General features: G+C 34.6%; 1 protein-coding gene across 1 annotated transcript in view; it reads right to left on the reverse strand.

The window, feature by feature from the left end:
* LRP1B (LDL receptor related protein 1B) overlaps positions 1-20,502 on the reverse strand; it is a 1,912,798-nt gene that overhangs the window by 804,589 nt on the left and 1,087,707 nt on the right. Inside the window, exons 10-11 of the mRNA XM_008055101.2 lie at positions 17,736-17,879; positions 13,506-13,742 (exon numbers count right to left, since the gene is read on the reverse strand). Coding sequence (XP_008053292.1) covers positions 13,506-13,742; positions 17,736-17,879 — 381 coding nt within the window. The remainder of the gene's footprint in view (positions 1-13,505; positions 13,743-17,735; positions 17,880-20,502) is intronic.

Genomic DNA, 20,502 nt, shown 5'->3' on the forward strand with positions numbered 1-20,502 from the left:
AAAAGCAAAATTTGGAGAGGTTTTTCACTTAAGTAAACATCCTAGATGATAAATATTACTACTGAAAAGTACCAAGCAGTGTAAAAAAGTCAATAAAAAGTAAAGTACTTTCCTTCCTTCCAATCCTAAGGTTGAATGTACTAGGGAATTGGGACTACCGGTAATGTAATGATAGGTAAATTATATCCAATAAAGAATAATTCATATTTTTCTACCACAAGCCTGTAACTCCTAATTCAGAATAAGGGGAAGGGAAACTCTGAGATTGTACTTACTAATGTTTTGATAATTGATCTATTATTTCAATAACATTCTTAAAATTTATATAAGAAATAGATTTATGTTTCTATTACTAGGTGTTGCTCATGGTTTGAAACAAAGTATTTGCTATTTATGTCTTTCTAGATCACAGATTATTTTTCTAAAGAATCTGCAGTATTCAACTAGTCATCTATTATCTCATCTGGATTACAGTTCCGAGGATTTCTAGAAAAAAAGCAAAATACCTACTAGGAAATCTGACTGTTCTTCACCTACTTAAGTGTTCAAATTAATCTGAACTTCATAGTTGTCCCAGAACATAATTATTGCAGAACTTATTATTTTAGAAATGATGCTCGAACATACTAACTAATATTACATATTATAAATTTCTTTTTTAAATCTGGCAAATTTGGCAAAAATCAGATGATTGTTATAATTTTCACTTTTATGATCAGTACAATGTTGAGTTTCTCTCCATATGCTTATTCAAAAAATTTGTATTTCTTCTGTGAATTGCCTTAATAAATCCTATTTTTCTGATATTGTTTTTCTTTATCTATTTTGTAACCAATTTTTCTGCTATAATGTTGCAAATATTTTGGCTTAGTTTATTTTTGGTACTTTCACCTTCTCATGTTAAGAGCGAGTTTCTTAAGAAAATTTTAATGCAGGTTTATATATTTCTTCTTAGATATTTTATAGATTTTGTGTATTACTTAGAAAATGTTCCATGTTCCAATACCATTAAAAAACATATTTCCCAAACTTTACATTTTTGTGCTCTTTAAGCTTTATTCTTATATGATTTTTGAAGTAAAACTTTAAATTTTTTTCTCCTAAATGAATAGACAATTATTTCAATTCCATTTTTTTGTGTATGCATCTAAGGATATAATTAATGTCGGGGGATGAATTGAATTAGACCCATTATTTCAAGTGCAGTTAATTATCAAATTGCTTTATTGATTGCCTTAAGGCCTTTTTTCATCTCTTCTAGTTTTTATTAAAACCATGGGGTTTCTCCTTCTCAATTATTATATTTCAAGTTTACACCTGTACCGTTTTATGCTATGGTTTCTGGTGCTCTTCTCAGTCTGGTCTAATCTGCATCCCAGCTAAGATAATTCTCATTATTTCTGATCACTGATAGTATATGTTTCAATTTCCCAGTGCTGATATCAATCTTACTGTCAAAAAATATATTTATATTATTTTTATGGATACAGAGTGTAAAGTAAAGTGGAATTATTTGCTTAGCCTTAGTTAGTCTTTTGTGTCATTATTTGACAAATGCATTTGACAAGAATTCAAACTCTCTGAGAAAAACAATCTTATATTTTCAAATGAATGCCTTTCCTACTATTTAAAGGATATTTGACAATTAAACAATGTTTTATAGGTAAATCAATGGAAATTGTAATAAACAAGGATCAGATTTTTAGATAATTTCTAAGAATATCATCTTTTAAATAAGACATCAGCCAGGCTCAGTGGCTCAGCCTGTAATCCCACTCTTTGGGAGGCTGAGGTGAGTGGATTGCCTGAGCCCACGGGTTCGAGACCTGCCTGGGCAACTTGGCGAGACCTCATCTCTACAATAAATCAAAAAAAATTAGCCAGGCATGGTAGTGCGTGCCTGTAGTTCCAGCTACTTGGAAGGCTAGGGTGGAAGGATCGCCGGAGCCCAGCAGGTCAAGGCTGCGGTGGTCAGGAGCGGCCACTGCACTCCAATCTGGGTGATAGAGTGAGACTCCAACTCAAAAAATAAAATAGAATAAATAAATAAATAAATAAGAGATTTTTTTTCTGATAGTATATACATAAATCAATTTTTCTTTTTGTAAAGTGAAAACTCCCACTGCTACTTTTGTTTTTCTAGTTAAAAAATAATACAGAATGAGTTCATTGAAAGTAAAAAAAAATTAAATCTTTTTGCAACAAGTGAAATGTCTTTGTGTAAACAGCAGATGTTTAAAAGCATCACAAGGGATTCACATATATTCATAGAAGTACTCATGTATTTTTTAATTGATTCTAATGCTACGTTAAGAGGGGGAAAGGAGTTTTAAAAATATTTCAATCTTGCTCTTCAAAATTCCTATAACATTAATGAATTATAAACATTCAGAGTTCAGCTTTGCTTAAGATGTAGGAAGTCACACAAGAATATTAAAACACATAATAATAAGAGAAAACCCAATAATCTACAAGATCTCAGCTTTTCTTGAGTCCAAACCAAAGGTAAGATCCCAAGGCAGCAACATAAAATAAAACGCTTACGACGACAAGAAAAAAAGAACGTATTGAAGTACTGTTCCTTTGTCAGAAACAGCAGGAAGAGCCAACTACTATAAAAGCAGATTTTTAAAAAAAGTTATAGTTGTGAAAAATTATAAAAACCAAGTGTGGTTTGATGTGAGAGTTTAGAATCCCAGGGAACACCTGACACAATTTTTTTCCCCACTGAGTTGACAAGAGAAAGAAGGCAGAAGAGGAAACCTGAGAAATATCCCTGAGTGTTTCACAAACACGAAACGCCACACAATCCCCAGACATCTCTCATGCAAAAGAAAACCCTTAAATGACTGGGGAAGGGGAAGAAGACCTTCCAACTCCCAAAAGTAAGACACGCTTTCTATGAAAACAGGTATAAAAAAACCCACCTGTCACTGGAAAAGGCTCCACCATCCCTCCAAGTCCCAACGACAAAGTAAACTGCCACCAAGAGAGGGATAGAAGCCGAAGCCATATGTCACTGAGGGAGGGGTAAGAAAAACCCCTGGTCCTATCACAAGTTTGTTATTCCTAACAAGTAACACTTACCTATTGCTTGGACAAGGGTAAGAATTACTATTGCCATAGGTTCCAGAGAAAGCTATACTGACACTCAAGGAGGAATAAGAGCAAAATGTGTCTGAATCTGAAGGAGGGACAGAGAAACTGCTTGGATTCAGAATTCCATATTGATACAAAAAACAGGTGTTTGCTACCCTGAGGATGGAAGCAGAAAATTATCTCCTGCCTAAGATCTCCATCAGGTATAAGATAGAGCTTACCTTCCATAGGAGGAAAAAGACCCACCTTCAGAATCCAGACACACAGGACCTAGGACTAAGACTGGAACAAGAGAATACAGAACTCCCTTTACACCCACCATGAATCACATACTAAATAACAGGTCACATCTATCTGAAGGTCATCTACCACTGAACAGGTCATCTACCACGGAAGAAGGAAAGACTATGGGAAGAGACCCTTCAGTGAGAAGCCATGCAAGGAATACTGAAAGCTGAGGAAAGAACAGGCATATTCCAGATTCCACACTAAGCACAAGGTAGCATTTGCTCATCAATGGAGGAATCTGAAAACTTTGGTTCACCAAATGTAAATATGAAAAACCAAATCCACACCTAGCCTAATTACTTGATTGACCACACCCTTTGCACTAATAAACTGACAATAAATATGCTTTTTCTTCAGGCATAAATTTTATTTATTGGAATCTGTAAGTTAGGAAAGAGGGGATAGAGTGATACTTTAATCTCAGCTCTTGTGATAGAGCTTCTATGATAGCTCTCAGGGAGATCTGGACTGAGTTCTCTACAGTTGGTTTTTCTAAATGCATAAAATTCACATCTGAGAATGTCTCACATCTGGCTCACACCTCAGAAAGCTGAAACAGAATCTAACAGATCTGTGTTGGCTGATTTACACGCTAACTGCAGTCCCAGAGTTTACTGGGGCAAAAGATTGGCAAATAATTTTGTGGACCACATAGAATGTGGACCATATAGAATAGGATTCTAGCATATAAACATATTTGATCTCATGCAACACGGTTGTCTAGCTGCATACAGGGACTCAATAAGAGAATGGACATTCAGGGATGTAAAGTCACAAGCAATAGTTTTATGCGCTTTGGCTAAGGGAAATGAAACTAGAGAGATCCAGTAGAAAATCTCCAAAATCTTGTGTGGGTGTGTACTTGCATGCATGCCCACACACGCACATTCACACACACACACACACACACACACACACACCATACACAAACACACACATTCACACCCCTCAAGAGAGTCAGTTTTAAAAATCTATCAGGTTCCCAAAGAGATAGTTTCAATGGAACTCGTTGAAATTGTGAACCTTTCATCCATTTACCTCTCCTTATCATTCTTACTTCTTCCAACCAATAGCTAGAAGTGGGTGGACATCAGAAACTAACTAGCAAGTAGGAAGGGGTAGTCAGGAAGATTAACGCAGGACAGCAAATAGAGAAGGAATCAAATATACCCTCCTCTCCTTTTCCAGGGTTCTAGACAGAAGGCAACACAAGTAGGGAGCAGGGAAGATTTGATGATGCATTGAGCTTAGAATGTTGATGCATATGTATATATAGTGGATTGGACATTCTAATTACCAAACTGAGTTTGTGTTTCTAACTTAAGTGACTGACAGGTCTGACTATTACCTAGTTATGAGCAAAAAGAATTGAGATTTGACCAAGTTTTAATCTGGAGTAGGAAAAAATTACTCTACTGAATAAATTTTAAAGGTCAGTATGAGACAAAAATAACGTTATGCTTTAGCTATGTCAGATTCACATTTTTCAATGTACTGGTTACGCAATGACTATTACTACTCACTAAAATGTTCTCATAATGGTTAGTTTCCTGAGAACCTTCTCAGTTTGTACTATGAATGTTATGGAGTCCCATGGTTTGAGCTAGTGTTTCCTACTATAGAATCCCCAAAGTGAAGTCAATTAAACTTTTTAATCAGAAATTTGTATTAATTAACCTAAATAATAGTACAATTATAGTTAATGTTCATAATAGTTCTAAGTAAATGAAGACTTCTCAAATGATTTCTGAAAAGGCAAATAAAAATTCCATAATGACAAGTCTAATAAAGTACCAGAATGAGTGCATTTCTTTATTTTAACTAATGCTGAAAATTGGTAATGTATTTACAGTGTGTAGAAATTTTTACTGATCAGTTATTAATGTAACAATTACATTTGTAATGATACAATAGTTCCCTCTTATTCACAGTTTCACTTTTCACAGTTTCAGTTATCCATGTTCAACCACAGTCCAAAAATATTAAATGGAAAATTCCAGAAATAAACAATTCATAAGTGTTAAATTGCCTGCTGCTCTGAGCAGCATGAGGAAATCTCACACAGTCCCACTCAGTCTCACCTGGGACACCCCTTTGTCCAGTGTATCCACATGGTACATGCTACCTGTCCGTTTGTCACCTAGTAGTTATAATGCTGACAGGTCACAAGAAGAAGAAAAAGGGTGAGTACAGTACAATACGATATTTTTGAGAGAGAGGAAAAGAGATCACATTCACAAAGTTTTTATTATAGCATATCATCATAATTATTCTATGTCATTATTAGTTATTGTTAGTCTCTTACTGTGTCTAATTTTATCATAAGTATGTGTGCATGGAAAAACATTAAAATATATATGTAGAGTTTGATACTATCCATGGTTTTAGATATCTACTGGGGATTTTGGAACTTGTCTCTCTTTAATAAGGAAGGACTGCTTTAGTTCTATGACACTGTAGAGCTTATCAGGCATTTTCACATTCTCTCTTTTGACTTTACAATCTAACATTTATAAAATAATAAACTTTATAGAAGCTTCTAGAGTTTTTTTTAGTTCATGTGCATGTGTACATATGCACGTGTGTGTTGTTTGTTTGTCAATACTTATGCATGGGTTGAGTGGAAATAAATACAAAACAATGTCTTCTTCACATCTACTAAAACCCTTTAGCCAGCATTGCCAACTTCATCTTTCATTACTTAATATCTTTAAGAACTCAGACTTTAATCTTTACATATACATGTCTGCTTTACAGACAAAAAGACATATATTGGTGAAAGAAGAAAGATTTATACAATCTGAAGAGCAACCAGAGTATAAAAAAATGACATGCATTGGTTTAAACTGCTTTTGAAATATCTCATCCACATTTTGTGATATTTTTAAAAAATTATGAGAAATATGTACTTACAAATGAAACTGAACACTGTTTTCTTTTTTTTTTTTTTTGAGTTGGAGTCTCACTCTGTCGCCCAGACTGGAGTGCAGTGGCCACTCCCGGCCACTGCAGCCTCGGCCTGTTGGGCTCCGGCGATCCTTCCGCCTCAGCCTTCCGAGTAGCCGGAATTACAGGCATGCGCCACCACGCCCGGCTGATTTTTTGATTTATTGTAGAGATGAGGTCTCGCTGCCCAGGCGGGTCTCGAACCCGCGGGCTCAGGCAATTCACTCACCTCAGCCTCCCAAAGGCATGGGATTACAGGCTGAGCCACCGAGCCCGGTTTGAACACTGTTTTCAAGATTATAATCTCAAGTAAATTCAAAGAAAACATCTATCCATAGTCAATGAGAATGAATATGTGCAAACAGGTTATACTCTTAATATTCAGTTGAACAACAATATTCACTAGGTTTCAAGAGTTGCATACGCTGGCAAATCTGTTTTTCACAGTTTTAATTAGGAAATGTTGCATGATGACAAGTGTATTCATCATTTCTTTTAATAGTCGGTCACAGCATATATCTCTCAGAGTCTTAAAGCTTTTCTTTATGAGAAGATTCAGAGTTAAAGGAAGAAAAATAACATTGATATTCACCTGAAATCTAATAACAAAGAGTAAAGGCTTGTTCTTAATTTTAAAATGTTTTGTAAGGCATTCTCATATTTTAAAGTTATATGAACTTTCTAACCCAATTCATTAGTGTTATCTCAGAGTGTTTGCTTCATCACTGTGAAGCTTGAACTTTATGAAAAATTCCTAGAGAGTTATACAGTGGTGAAGTTCATTGAAATCCAGAGGTAAGAGGTGATTTCTAGGCTTAGAAAATAATAATCTTACTATAAAGTGCTACTTAGGTAAGGTAATCTGTAATCTTTTTGTGTGTGTCTGTTGTGTGTATTATCTGTTGTGTGTCTCTGTCTTAAGGGTAGATACAGTAGAGGCTGAAACGATTTCTGGAATTCTGAAGCGGGTGTTAAGCTGGCAGTTGTGTGTGTGTGTTTGTGTGTGCTGGTAGTGGGAGTTCTAAGTAATGAAATGATAGATCATGGAATCATAATTGATGGGCCATACATTTCAACACAAAATAAGCAAAATTGTTGGGTTACGAAACCCATGGGGGAAGTATCAAATGCCAAGGATGGGATTGAGCGGAAGAAAAAGACTTGATCCTTTAGATACTGGACAAACAATCACTTAAAAGTAGCATTACCCTTTGAAAGTATATTAACAGATTATCTTTACAAGTGTCTATTGGAGAATATCCTTGACAGGGCGAAAGTGCTTCTCCCTCTTCCTGGCTACACTTCTCTTCATAATATAAAAAAAGATAGCATAACCCTGCATCATGTCAAAGTTATTCATTACTCTTTAACTTCACAAGTCCAATAACTACCCTCACTTAAAAGAAGACCTCGATCTTCCAGGTATTTATAGGAGTTATGAGGTTTAAGAATAACGAATAACTTTGAACAGGATCCAAGGTAAGTTCTTTTCTGGAAGTTATAAGAGGAAATATATGTACCAACTCCATATTTCAATAAAGAAGAATACACCCAAGAAATGCATGAGATTGGTATAGTAAGTAGTTAAGAGTACAGAATCTATTAGTTTTCTATAGCTGCTGTAACAAATTGTCACAAGCCTGGTGGCTTAAAATAACATAAATTTATTCTTTTACAGTTCTGAAGTTCAGCAGTCTGGAATTTGTTTCCCTGGACTAAAGTCTAGGTGTTGGCCAGAGGTCTTTCCTTCTGGGAACTTTAGGGAAAAATCCATTCCCTTGCCTTTTCTAGCTTCTGAAAGCCAACTTGTTCTCCTTGAATAGTCACAACTCTTAACTTCCTCTGTGTCCTTCTGGCCTCCCTCCTATAAACTCTTTGTGAATACATTTAGGGTCCAACCAGATAATCCAAGATAATTTACCCATCTCAATATCCTCAACAGATACATTTAGTTACAGCTAAATCAGAAGAATAGTTTTCTAGGGTTCTGTATCATTGTAGGGTGAATATGTTTAACTATAGTTTAGTGCATATTTTTAAAAACTAGAAGAAAAAATTTTGCATGCTCACAACATAATAAAATAAGTGTTTGAGGTGATGGATATCCTACTTTTGTATATCAAAATGTCAATCTGTACCTCATAAATATGTACAATTATGTGTCAACTAATAAAAAATTTAAAAAGCTCTTCCCCTAAAAAATCCTTAACTTAATCACTTTTGCAAATGCTTTTTTCCATACAAGGTGACATTAGCAGGTTCTGGTGTTTACAACCTGGATATTTGGGGGGGGGGGGGCATTGTTCAGTCTACCACAGGCTCTAGAATCAGACCACATGAGTTTGCATTCCAGAATTATTGAGAGATAATTTTCCATGGTTTTCTCATGTTTCTGCATAACTTGGAAACAGAGAAGTTAAATGTCTTTGTTCCTGACTCTATTTTCAGGGATGTTAGTAAGGTAAATACTCTTGGAAGATAGAGATTATTTCTCTTTTTGAAGCAAAGGGCAGTTTTCCTTATTGTCTGTGAAGATGGAGAGAGTAGCTTGTTCTGGAGCAGTGAACAGAGCTTACCGTTAGAACAAAGAATCCGTTCCCTAAGTTCTAGATTCCTCTCTTGTAACACAAGATACTGTACGTTCAGATGTCATCTTGTATTGCCCTGTAATGAGTGAAGCTCAGGACCCTAAAACAAAATTATTGATAGTCTGGCTATTTTCTGATATTAACAACAAACTGTCTTTTGTCTCAGAAGTTTCACCTCTTCTGCCAGCATCCATGAAAGTGTACCAAGCTAACTTTTTTGTTTTGATTTGGTTTGATTTTTTGTTTTCTGTGTGATGCTTTCTAGAGGTGTAAAAGTATAGGAGGCTAACATATTAGCTTGCAGGCATAATACAATCTCAGAGTTTTTACAATTCTGAACAAGCCGTATCACTTACTAGATATGTGACTTTGACAAAGTCTCAATTGCCAATCTCTAAAATGGAGCTAATAATAATACTGACTTCAGGGAGCTGTTGAATAGATTAAGTTGGATAATGCACATAAGGTGAGTAATCCTGGTGCACAAAAAGTACTCATCAAAGGTTAGCTATTCTTTCTATCATTGACTTTACTACCACAAAATAAGATGGTATAGTCTCAAATTAAGAAAACACAGGTGGATTGCCTGAGCCCGAGGGTTCAAGACCAGCCCTAGCAACTTAGGGAGACTTCGTCTTTACAATTAAAAAAATCAAAAAAATTAGCCGGGTGTGGTAGCATGTCTGTAGTTCCAGCTACTTGGAAGGCTGAGGCAGAAGGATTGCCTGAGCCCAGCAGGTCGAGGCTGGGACAGTCTTGAGCATGCCTCTACACCCTGCCTGGGTGACAGAGTGAGACTCCAACTCAAAAAAAGAAAAGAAAAGAAAAGAAAGCACAGGAGGGTGAGGAGGCTCATGCCTGTAATACCTGCACTTTGGGAGGCTGAGACAGGAGGATTGCTTGAGTCTAGGAGTTCAAAATCAGCCTAGGTAACACAGCGAGATCCCAACTATACAAAACCTGAAAAAGTTATTCAGATGTGGTGGTGCACACCTGTAGTCCTGGCTACTCAGAAAGCTGACACAGGAGGATCACTTAAGTCCAGGAGTCTGAGCCATGAGTGTGCCATTGCACTCCAGTTTGGGCAACAATTGACTAAAAAAAAAAATTTTTTTTAAATCTAGAGGACAAAATGTGTTGCGAAACTTGCATTAATTATAATAAAGCTCAATTTTTTATATTCTTGGTCCCACATATTATATGAAATTATAAAAATCACAGTGGGAAAGAACACAATTGTGTAAATCTTATGACTGAATTGTTTTCATTATAACATGACTTGAAGTAGAAAAATTGAATCTTAGTTCATCAGTGCCACAGTAAAAGGACTGGTGAATGTTATCGCCATCTTCAACCCATGTTATCCATATCTATCTTGAAAGAAATAAAAAGAAAGTCTATGTGCTACATAAAACAGTAACCTCAAGTCCTCAGTTTAATTATGGGATTTATTGAGACTACAGTTTTTCTGTTATAGCTCCAGGCATTAATAACTCTCAAACCCAGGAAAAAATACTTTGAATTGCTTTTAATACTTTAAAAACAGAAAATGATATGAAAGGTGATTTTATCCTTCAATCCATTTTGATATATGTATTGACTAGAATTAGTTTATACGTCTTAAAACCAAGTATTTTATTAATGGAATACATGTAACAATAAATTAAATAGCAAATTACCATTTTTTCCTTTCTGCTAAAAATTATAATTCATAGTACAGTGAAAAAAATGAGTCTTGGAAAAGATACCAAGAAGATAACAATGAATTCAATCTTATAAAGAACATCTATCTTGTTCTCTTAGAGAAAGTAACAATCACGCCTGGCAAGAATGGCTAATTTAAATTCTCTGATCATTTAATCTAATTTTGCCTCCTGTTGATACTCTTTTTCCTTTCTAACACAGTATCCTACTTAATTTTCTTTAAGGTTCTTATAATTATCTTGTTCATTTATGTGTTAACATGTTTATTATCTGCTTCTCGCTCTTTGGATATGAACTAAATATGAAACTTTGTCCTCTTTACTGTAGCACTCCGATCACCTAGAACACCTGGTCCAGAGAGGGCATTCACTTTTTACTGACTGGACAAATCATAAATCAAGTAATTAAATTTTAAAAAGAGAGAGTAGGAATTTGATCTTTAAGATGTTGGCAAAAATTATAGGAGGAGAAAAAATACATATCGGTAAATAATTTGTCCTTACAGAAGTCAATTTTTATTAAATCAAAAATATGGTTTAATAGATATTTTCAGTAAGTATTGAGATATATGGACTACCTCAAGTGTACAATTCCCAGTCTCATTTATTAGACTGCTATTTTAGCCCACAAGATTCCACAAACAAAGTCAATAGGACACGTCACATTTAGAGGGTTTACAATAAACCTCTGGGAGAAAAATTAGAAAGGGAATGGGGATGGATTGTTTGAGGAAATGCTGTCCTTTTTTCTTTATAGAAAGTATATGAACTTACATCAAAGATACACAAGATATTTATGTTTTATTTATAAACAGCAAAATCTTTATAGCCTTGTACTTATACCAATTTATCCAAGACTCAGAATTTCAATGAAGCTTACAAAATCATTTGTCAAATTAAGCATTGCCTCTCTGTCTTCAGATTGAATGGTAGACATTTTAAGTGAAAATACATAGAATTTAAAACACAAGTTGTCATTTGCCAGGTGTAAATTTCTGTTCTGACATGCTAATCTTGTAATATGTATTATTATCTTCCTTAATGGAAAGAAAAAAAAGATAAACTAATAAAAAGATATTAAGCTGTTCCTTGTCTAGAAATATCAATATGTTAAACATACTTCCAGTGTGAAAGTCTGCAAAATGTTCTCATAACCTTCCTACTGCCAAAGCAGCAGTGTACAGATGTGCCTGGCTGTCATGTGGCTGTTAGAGTTGATCTCTGTTGTTTTGCGTGGAACGCAAAGAACCGCCAATGCCACTCACTCATAAGATAGCATTCTCAAAGTTAGAATTATTAGCAGGAACATTCAGTCACAGCACAGGAAATGACACGTTTTGAAAGGAAACCAAGAACTCTCTGCATTACAATTTAGTCCTTTTTGAAAACGTCTGGGTCAAAAACAGAACAATCAAAATGTATCTACTTAGAAAAAATGTGCAAGTCCACTGTACTAAATCATCAAGTTGCTTATCATATTACAGAGAAAAGTAGGCAGACAGACTTTATCACAACCGATTTAAAGCAAAATCTTAACTTTAATTAGACACTCTTTAGAAATTTTAAATCACGGTGGATTTATATTACCTTAATTAGTAAAGTATAAAAAAGACAAAAACAGGTATGTTTTTTATTTTAACATTTCATTTGTAACTCACAGAGAGTGTACTTTTTATCATTAAAGGTTCAATTTAACGTAAAGCTGTGTGAAATGAATAATCTCATGTTCCCCTCATTCCCCTCTAAAAGATCCAAGAGACCACCATTCAATAACATCCATATTGTAAATTTAGTCCACCTCTGTTTTTAGTTTTTCTTTTCTCTGATTCATTCTGTACCAAGACCCAAGATTGATCGTTCTAAAAATATCATTTTATTCCCACTATTCTTTGACTCAAAAGCATTTACTGTCTTTTATTCCTTCAGGATTTTATCCTAACCCCTTCTCTTCACATCCAAGGCCTTTTATTTTACCACCTTTCACTTCCCACATCTCTTCTGTCACTCTTACTGGCAAAAAAACCACTAATAATGATTCATGCAGGCTCTCCACATTCTCCTCCCAGAGACTGTGCTCCACCCACCTCCCCATGGAATTTCTGGTTGCATCAATGTCCTCCACTTCCTCCTAAGCATTCCTCCTTTAAGATCTAACTCAAATTCCACCTCCTGCAAACAGTTCTCTGAGAATATCCACCTAAACATATCTCTTCCTGTGGATACCCATCAAGTGTATTTCTTTTGGATAGCTTTGAACATATTAATTTAAATGCTGCACTGCCTTTAAAATTTTTGTGTGCTTATATTATGCCCAAAAGTAAATTATAAACTCTTCGAAGGTAGGGGCAAACCCCTAAAATTCCTTTTATCTCCTATGATATAAGAAAGGATAAAGGGAAACTAGCACAGTGTCTTTCATACAATAAGCACACAAGTAATGCTCCTTAAATCATGTTTTTCTAAAATATTCAAAAAGTAAATACTTTTTATATATGAGGACGCTGAGGTCCAGAGTCATTAGTGAATGTGCCCAAATATGATTGGTAGCCAGTCAGAAATCTGGTTTGCTAAATCTTACATTCTACGTTTTATCATTGTAAATCAACATTTTTCCAGAAGATGGATAATCTTGATTTAATTCCTATAATATTTAAAATATAGTGGATAATTGTACATTCAATGTTATAATGAAGACTTTTTAATACACTGATATATGAAAAACATTGAGAAATAATGTCACTGAAGAAATAAAATTAACAAATATTTTTGGACCGGCAAGAACTGAGGTTCTGGTTAAAGCTAGTCTGACACATATTGAATGTATCCTTTTAAAGTGCTTTCTCTCTGGGCGGTTTGATGTTAATGTCACAGTGTCACTTACCATCTTTCAGAATGGTTTCTCGCTCTGTGCCATCTATCTTCTGCCGGCCAATTAGGAAACTGGTGGTGTCAGCAAAGTAGATATAATTGGTTTCTGCGTGAAAATCTAAAGCACGAGGGTTTACCAGATTTTCTATGGGGATCATGTATTCATCAGCTATCTTGGTATTCAAGTCCATTCCTCTAACAATTCCTGGGCGTCCTTTTCCATAAAAGAGGAACAACTCATTCTTCGGTCCTGCAGAAGAAAGATTACAAACATAAACAACTGATGCTGCCTAATCTTCTTTGCACTGCATAATGCCACTGTTTAATTAACTGGCACAATTAGCGTTTTTTAAATTCAATACTAAAAATTAAACTCTAAAATATGCCAAATGTATCTTGATGCAAGAAAGCCAGCTAATTGCATTACTTTAATTAAAACAGAAATTACTTCCGTGAATGGGCTATATTTAGTTAATTATTCTTTTGTCTGTAACTGTCTGTATAGCAAGAACATGACAGATCATTGGATAACTTGTAACTTGTAAAATAGGCATTTATTAAAACATCCGGAAAATTAACTTCTATAATTTATAACAACCTAACACTTTCTGTAGATACTAACTGTAGCATCTATTACATTTGACAATACTAAAAACTTCAGAAATTTAAGACTTACCATCTCAGAGTTTACAAGTACATACTGTCAGAAGCAATAAAAAATAATCACATAGTATCATTAACTTGCATGTAAACATATTACATTTGCCCAAACAAGTGACTTATTCTTTTAAGAAAGGAAATAAAATTTCAGATATAGCATCACTTTTTTCTTCATATCTTAATTAGAATGTTAGAAGCTGATATAGTCAGCCAATAACTATAATGTACGATACCAGCCTTATCAAAAACAAAACAAAAAGAAAACAAAAACAGAAATACCACACACAAAAAAACTATCTCCTGAGTTTAAAGTGTCAGAATTAAGGTAATTTTTTTCTAGAGAGTGATTTAACTCTCTTAGGCTTCTATATAAAAATATATACAGAATCTCCAATTACTCGGCTATCTTATACTTGATTATTCTGTATAACTTTAATGGAAACAATTATTTTTTATAAAAGGAAAAACATACTGAACTTTATTAATAAGACTGAGAATAAACAATTATCTGTATTTGAATAACCACACAATAATGGAGATTCTTAGTAAGGTAAAATAATTATATTATGGGAAATTTGGGAACAATAAAAAGCAATTATTCATAAACCTAATGCCCTCAATACAAGCCCTATTAACATTCTGTAATACCTACTTTAAAGTTTCTTCCCATGTGTTTTCTTGCATTATAAACAATTGAAAACTAAAAACTACATTTCACAGAAAATAATAGAGCTCTGGTTTTCATTTAAGTACCTAAAATCAAATGCACCAGCTTAAATTTGGAATGGAAGTAAGACAACAGTCCTCTTTTTTTGTCTTCTGCTGGTGTGTATCTAATGAAGAAACTGAATTTGTTCACATTCGTCTCCTTCCATTTCATTCACATTTGTGGATTTCAAAGGCAAGAAGCAGTGTCTGTCTCGCTCGCTCTCTCAACTTTTTTTTTTTGCTGGTAAAGAATTATCAGATGTGACTTAACTTTAACTTTGGAGCTAATTGTTGCAGTGCAAGCTTTCTAAACCCTCGATCTCAGCTACAATGATATGTTTTTCAAGTTAACATTTCTATTTGTAGCTTCCTAATGCCTTAGCTTCTGATAGTGGCAGGTGTTCCAGGTTTCAGCCAGGCTACTTTAATGGTGGTTTGGGAGAATGTTTCATGATTCATTCTAGAAGCTTCTGTTCCCAGCTTTTTTTCTGTGTGTGTGTGTGTGTGTGTGTGTGTGTGTGTGTGTGTGTGTGTGTGTGTGTGTTAGAGTCTCACTCTGTCCTGTTGCCCAGGCTGGAGTGCAGTGGCATGCTCACTGCAGCCTTGACCTGCTGGGCTCAGGTGATCCTTCTGCCTCAGCCTTCCAAGTAGATGGAACTACAGGCATGCGCCACCATGCGTGGTTAATGTTTTGATTTATTGTAGAGATGAGATCTCGCCAAGTTACCCAGGCTGGTCTCGAATCCCTGGGCTCAGGCAATCTTCTTGCCTCAGCCTCCCAAAGTGCTGGGATTGCAGTCTTGAACCACCACGCTCAGCTGTCCCAGCTTTTCAATGATTTCTTAAGCACCTACTTGCATCAGTTCCCCTTTCAGCTTGAAATATCTAGAATTGTTTCTGATTACTATAAATGCACCTTGAGTGATATACTGTATTAGAAGTGATGAAATCATATCCAACTCTGAGCCTATGTTTTTCTCCAAAAATATGCATATGTACATGTATATATGTGTGTGTGATTATACTTTTGTGTGACATGTCATCACCTAAAAAGTGACACCAACTTCAAACTCAGTACCCTCGATATCCAGAAGATCCCAGGAATATAAGGCCTGGGACCTTTACATTCCTAGCATTTAATACAAAATCAGAAATGTAAATCAACAAATTAAACAAAGCACTAAAATGCATATATGCTATTACAATTGACCTCTTGAATTATTGATGTAGAAATATTTATAACATTATTGGTGTCAATCCTCTAGTCTTAAATTTCTAACATATTTAGTGGTCACATTTCAGTCCACAGCAAGCACATGACAATAAAATAAAATAAAATAAAATAAAATAAATAGTAGGATTGTGACCAGAGAAGGAGTACTGACAGAAATAAAAGTCTGTCACACTGACACTGTATAAAACAGTCATCATAAAATTAAAAATAATGATTGGGGGAATATTTACAGACCAACAGTCTTTACATGGACACCATTTCAATCAGGGCCATTCTACCTCATTTGACTATTGAGAGCCCAAGCAAATACCTTAACTAATTGTGATGCAAGAAATACAAAAGTCATTTTCAGAAGTCTTATCAGCATATTCAAATAAAAAACAATTAAATTATTCTTGTATATTTTAAAACTAAGACAATTATGTCTAATAGATTAGAAAAATTTTAAATAAAATCGCTAAATGTTTGATATTTAATTAGCATGGCTTAAGTTACCAGAAAAATTAAATTATTAAGTGAATGTTACTCCCTGATGATGCTGGATAAAGTGAAGCATTACTATATGTAGATTTCTCTTGGACTGAACAACACACCTAATACTAGGAGAAGTATCTTGGTTCAGATAAGAGAAAATCTAATCAATCAGTGATTCTAGCTCATTAGTCTAACAACATTCTTTAGTCATCAAAGAAATGAAAATTAAAACCACACTAAGATATCACCTAACTCCAGTCACGAAGTCCCTCATCAATAATTCAAAAATCAACAAATGCTGGAGAGGATTCAGGGAAAAGGGAATACTTCTACTGTTGGTGGGAGTGCAAACTAGTACAACTCTCGGTGGAAAACTGAGTGGCAATTCCCAAGAGATCTAAAAATCGACCTTCCATATGAGCCCACAATCTTCCTACTGGGAATATACTCAGAGGAACTCAAATCACTCTATGAAAAAGATACCACCTGTACGGGCATGTTTATTGCAGCATTATTCAAAATAGCATAAACATGGAACCAATCGTTCTGCCTATTGAAAGGGGACTGAATTAAAAAAAAAAAATGTGGTACATATACACAATGGAATATTACGCAGCCATAAAGGACAAAATCATGAACTTTGCAGCAACTTGATGGACTTAGAGGCTATAATACTGAGTGATCTATTACTGAAACAAAGAACTGAATACCACATGTTTTCACTCATAAGTGAACTTTGAACAATTATCACAATACTTTAAGAAAAGAATTGGCAGTAGCAGAAAACTGCCAGGGGAGAGGGAACACACCTCATCAACAAGGGTACCTGCATAAATAACATTTGTATGCATAACCCTGAATTGTTCCCCACGTCTTTAAAATAAAAAACTTTTTACAAAAGGAATTAGGAAAGTATATTCTTAAAAATCTCCAAATTATGTTTCCCTAAGATTAATAAGTTTAGTGACTCTATAATTTCCTATTCATATTATTACACAAGAAAACTAAATACTTATAATGAGAAGAATGATCTATTTATATTTATATTTGTAAGCAAATTTCACCTGAATAAGCTATTACTGATGTTAAGGTTGCTAATTAATACTAAAAAAAAATCCCATTCTGAAATGGTAACTGTTGGCAAAATGTTTGATTTTATCAACATACTTTTGCATGACCTGCCATCACTTCCCAAGTTAAAGCCAGTCCTGCAACGGCAGGTCCGTGTTTTGTAACTGATGCTGAGCAGACAGATGTGTGAACATCCCCCTGGCATTCCATATGGATCCACTTCACACGCATGGCTTCTGACTGTAACAAATAAAAAACAGCACGTGTGAAATTCTCCAAAGACAAAATAATTATGTACATCAGTATGTCAAAAGTTTTATACGGTAAGAACATGGAATCTTAGCAAAATTTTGTAGACCCAACTAGTTAGTACCATAATTAAATGGAAAAGAGTTTAGCTCTGCAGAAGAAGAGACAGGGATTTACCAAAATCCTCATACGTTTGCATTTGGAAATCAATTCTGAGAAGTAAAATGTGTTTACTTTAAACAGTTTAATTTAAACTGTTCACATGTAAGCAAAATAAAAGTCACAATTTTTTTGGTACATGCTTCTTGTACTTTTTAAAAAAATACTGATATCTTAAAAAACATTTAAAGGATATATAAAAAATAATCCCAGGTTAGGTAGTTAAGCAGAGAAATAATTCCCTTTGAAACAATCCATTATATGAGCAGCTAAATTAGAAGAAATGTTATTCAGTGATTATTGAGTTCTGTTGAGAAGTGCAGAGGGCAAAATGTTTTTTGGTATTTTAAGTCTATTGCAGTTTTGAGGAACTCATCACAAAATAAAATGTGTGTGTGTGTGTGTGTGTGTGTGTCACTGTAATTGTCAAAAAGTGGAGGCTATGTCTACAGATTCTGAAGTATAGAAAGAGTAGAAATTGAGGAGCAGAAGGACATTTTATGAGCATCAGAGTAGAAAAGATGCAAATTGTGAAACTACCATACGGAGAGGATGAAAAAAAGAAAGATGGGTCAAAGAGAAAAGAAGCCTTAGGAATAATGTCAGTAAGATGTTATGTGCTATTGTAATTATATTTCTTTTAGATGACTACTTAGTTGAAATTGTGGAATGCCATGACAATTTTCTTTTAGCAATAAAATTGCTGTGCTTTAAAAATTGTGCCTTGTTATTTTTGTATTCCTTATTCTCTAAGTGGAAAGATGAGTAAACTGTAGTTTTAACTATTTTTTCCCCAAGAGTGTTGCTCTTATTTTCACATTTGTATAATAGATCACGTCTTCTACTAACTAATCAGCAAGTCTCACTTTCATTGTCACTTTTGCTCTTTCCATTGGATTGTGTCCATCAGAAGGCAAATGTGCTCTTATTTCTATATTTTTAAAAAATCCTTTTTTTAACCCAAATTCCCCAATCCTTTCTTTGACTAACTCCTCATTTCTCAGTTCAAACTTCCAGTCACATTTCTCAAAGTTATCTATCACCATTTTCTACAACTCTTTCCTTTCTGTCGGTCGTAAACCCATTCTACTCAGTCACTTGACCCTGAAATTGCACTTGTCAGATTCCAATGAGCTTCATGCTGCTAAATCCAATGGTCAATCGGATTTAATAACCTCTTCAGCCTCCTCTTTTGGTTTTTCCCATTCTCCTTTACTTATTGTTGGAGTGTACCAGTGTTAATCATTTGGAACTCTTCGCTTCTCCATTTATATTTATAGCTTTTTGGTTCACTTCCATTGTCACAACTTTAAAAGTTATCTAAATGTCAATGACTCCCAAGCTGATATCTCCAGCCTGGACTTCCGCCTTGAACTCCAGACATATATTTAAATACCTCTTTGATAGTTTCACTTGAATTTTTTAATAAACATATGAAGTAGCCCATGAAAATTAAGCTTATTTTCTTTCCCACAAATTTGTTCCATAGTTAGTTTCCCCAATCTCAAAAATAACTCAGTTATTCCAATTGTTGTAGCCAAACCACTGTCATCATTCTTGACTCCCTTTTTGTATATACTCTACATCCAGTTCATCAGGAAATCCCACTGGCTCTACCTTTGCATATATTCTGAATTTCACCAGTTCTCATCACTTGCACTGCTATCATCTTGGTCCAATCCACTATCCTCTCTAATCTTCCACCCTTCTCTCCTCACTGCCTGTTATCAGCATAGTAGCCATATTAATTCTTTTAAAATGTCACTCAGATCATGGGACTTTTTTGTTGAACGCTTTCCAAGGATTCTTCATCTCACTAAAAGCATAAGTAAAAATTTTCACAAAAGTTCACAGGGCCCTCCATGTAAAACTCCATGTTCTGGTCCTCCTTTAATATTCCAACCTTGTTTCCAACTTCTCTTTCCCTTGTTCTTTCTACTCCAGATACATAGGTCTCATTGTTCTTTCTTGAACAGTTCAGATATGCTCTTTCCTTATGGTCTTTGTGCCAGTTCATCCCTTTGTCTGCAGTATTTTTGGCTCAGATATTTCCCTGCCTCTCTCCTTCAATTACTGCAAGACTTCATTCAATGCCACCTTTTCAATGGGACGTATTCTGACTATTCAACATAAAATTATTAACTCTTCCCATCCCTGGTACTTTTTATCTTCCTTACCATCTTTATTTTTTCTATAGCATTTATTATCTTCTAATATCATTTACTTAGTTATTTTTTATTATATCTTTTCCAATAGAATGCAAATCTTATAAAGGTAAGAATATTTTGTCTGTTTTATCACTGCTGTATTCCCAGTATACATAGAATAGTTCTTGGCACATAGTTGATTGTTCATGAATAATTGATGAATGAATAAATTCTAATGTAAAACTCCAGTAAGGTTATCTACAGAATTCAAAATTTGAATTTGCTGTAAACATGTTTGAGACAATGCA

Source organism: Carlito syrichta, unplaced genomic scaffold (assembly GCF_000164805.1).
Source record: "Carlito syrichta isolate Samal-C Ts95f unplaced genomic scaffold, Tarsius_syrichta-2.0.1 Scaffold301673, whole genome shotgun sequence".
Classification (NCBI taxonomy): Eukaryota; Metazoa; Chordata; class Mammalia; order Primates; family Tarsiidae; genus Carlito; species Carlito syrichta.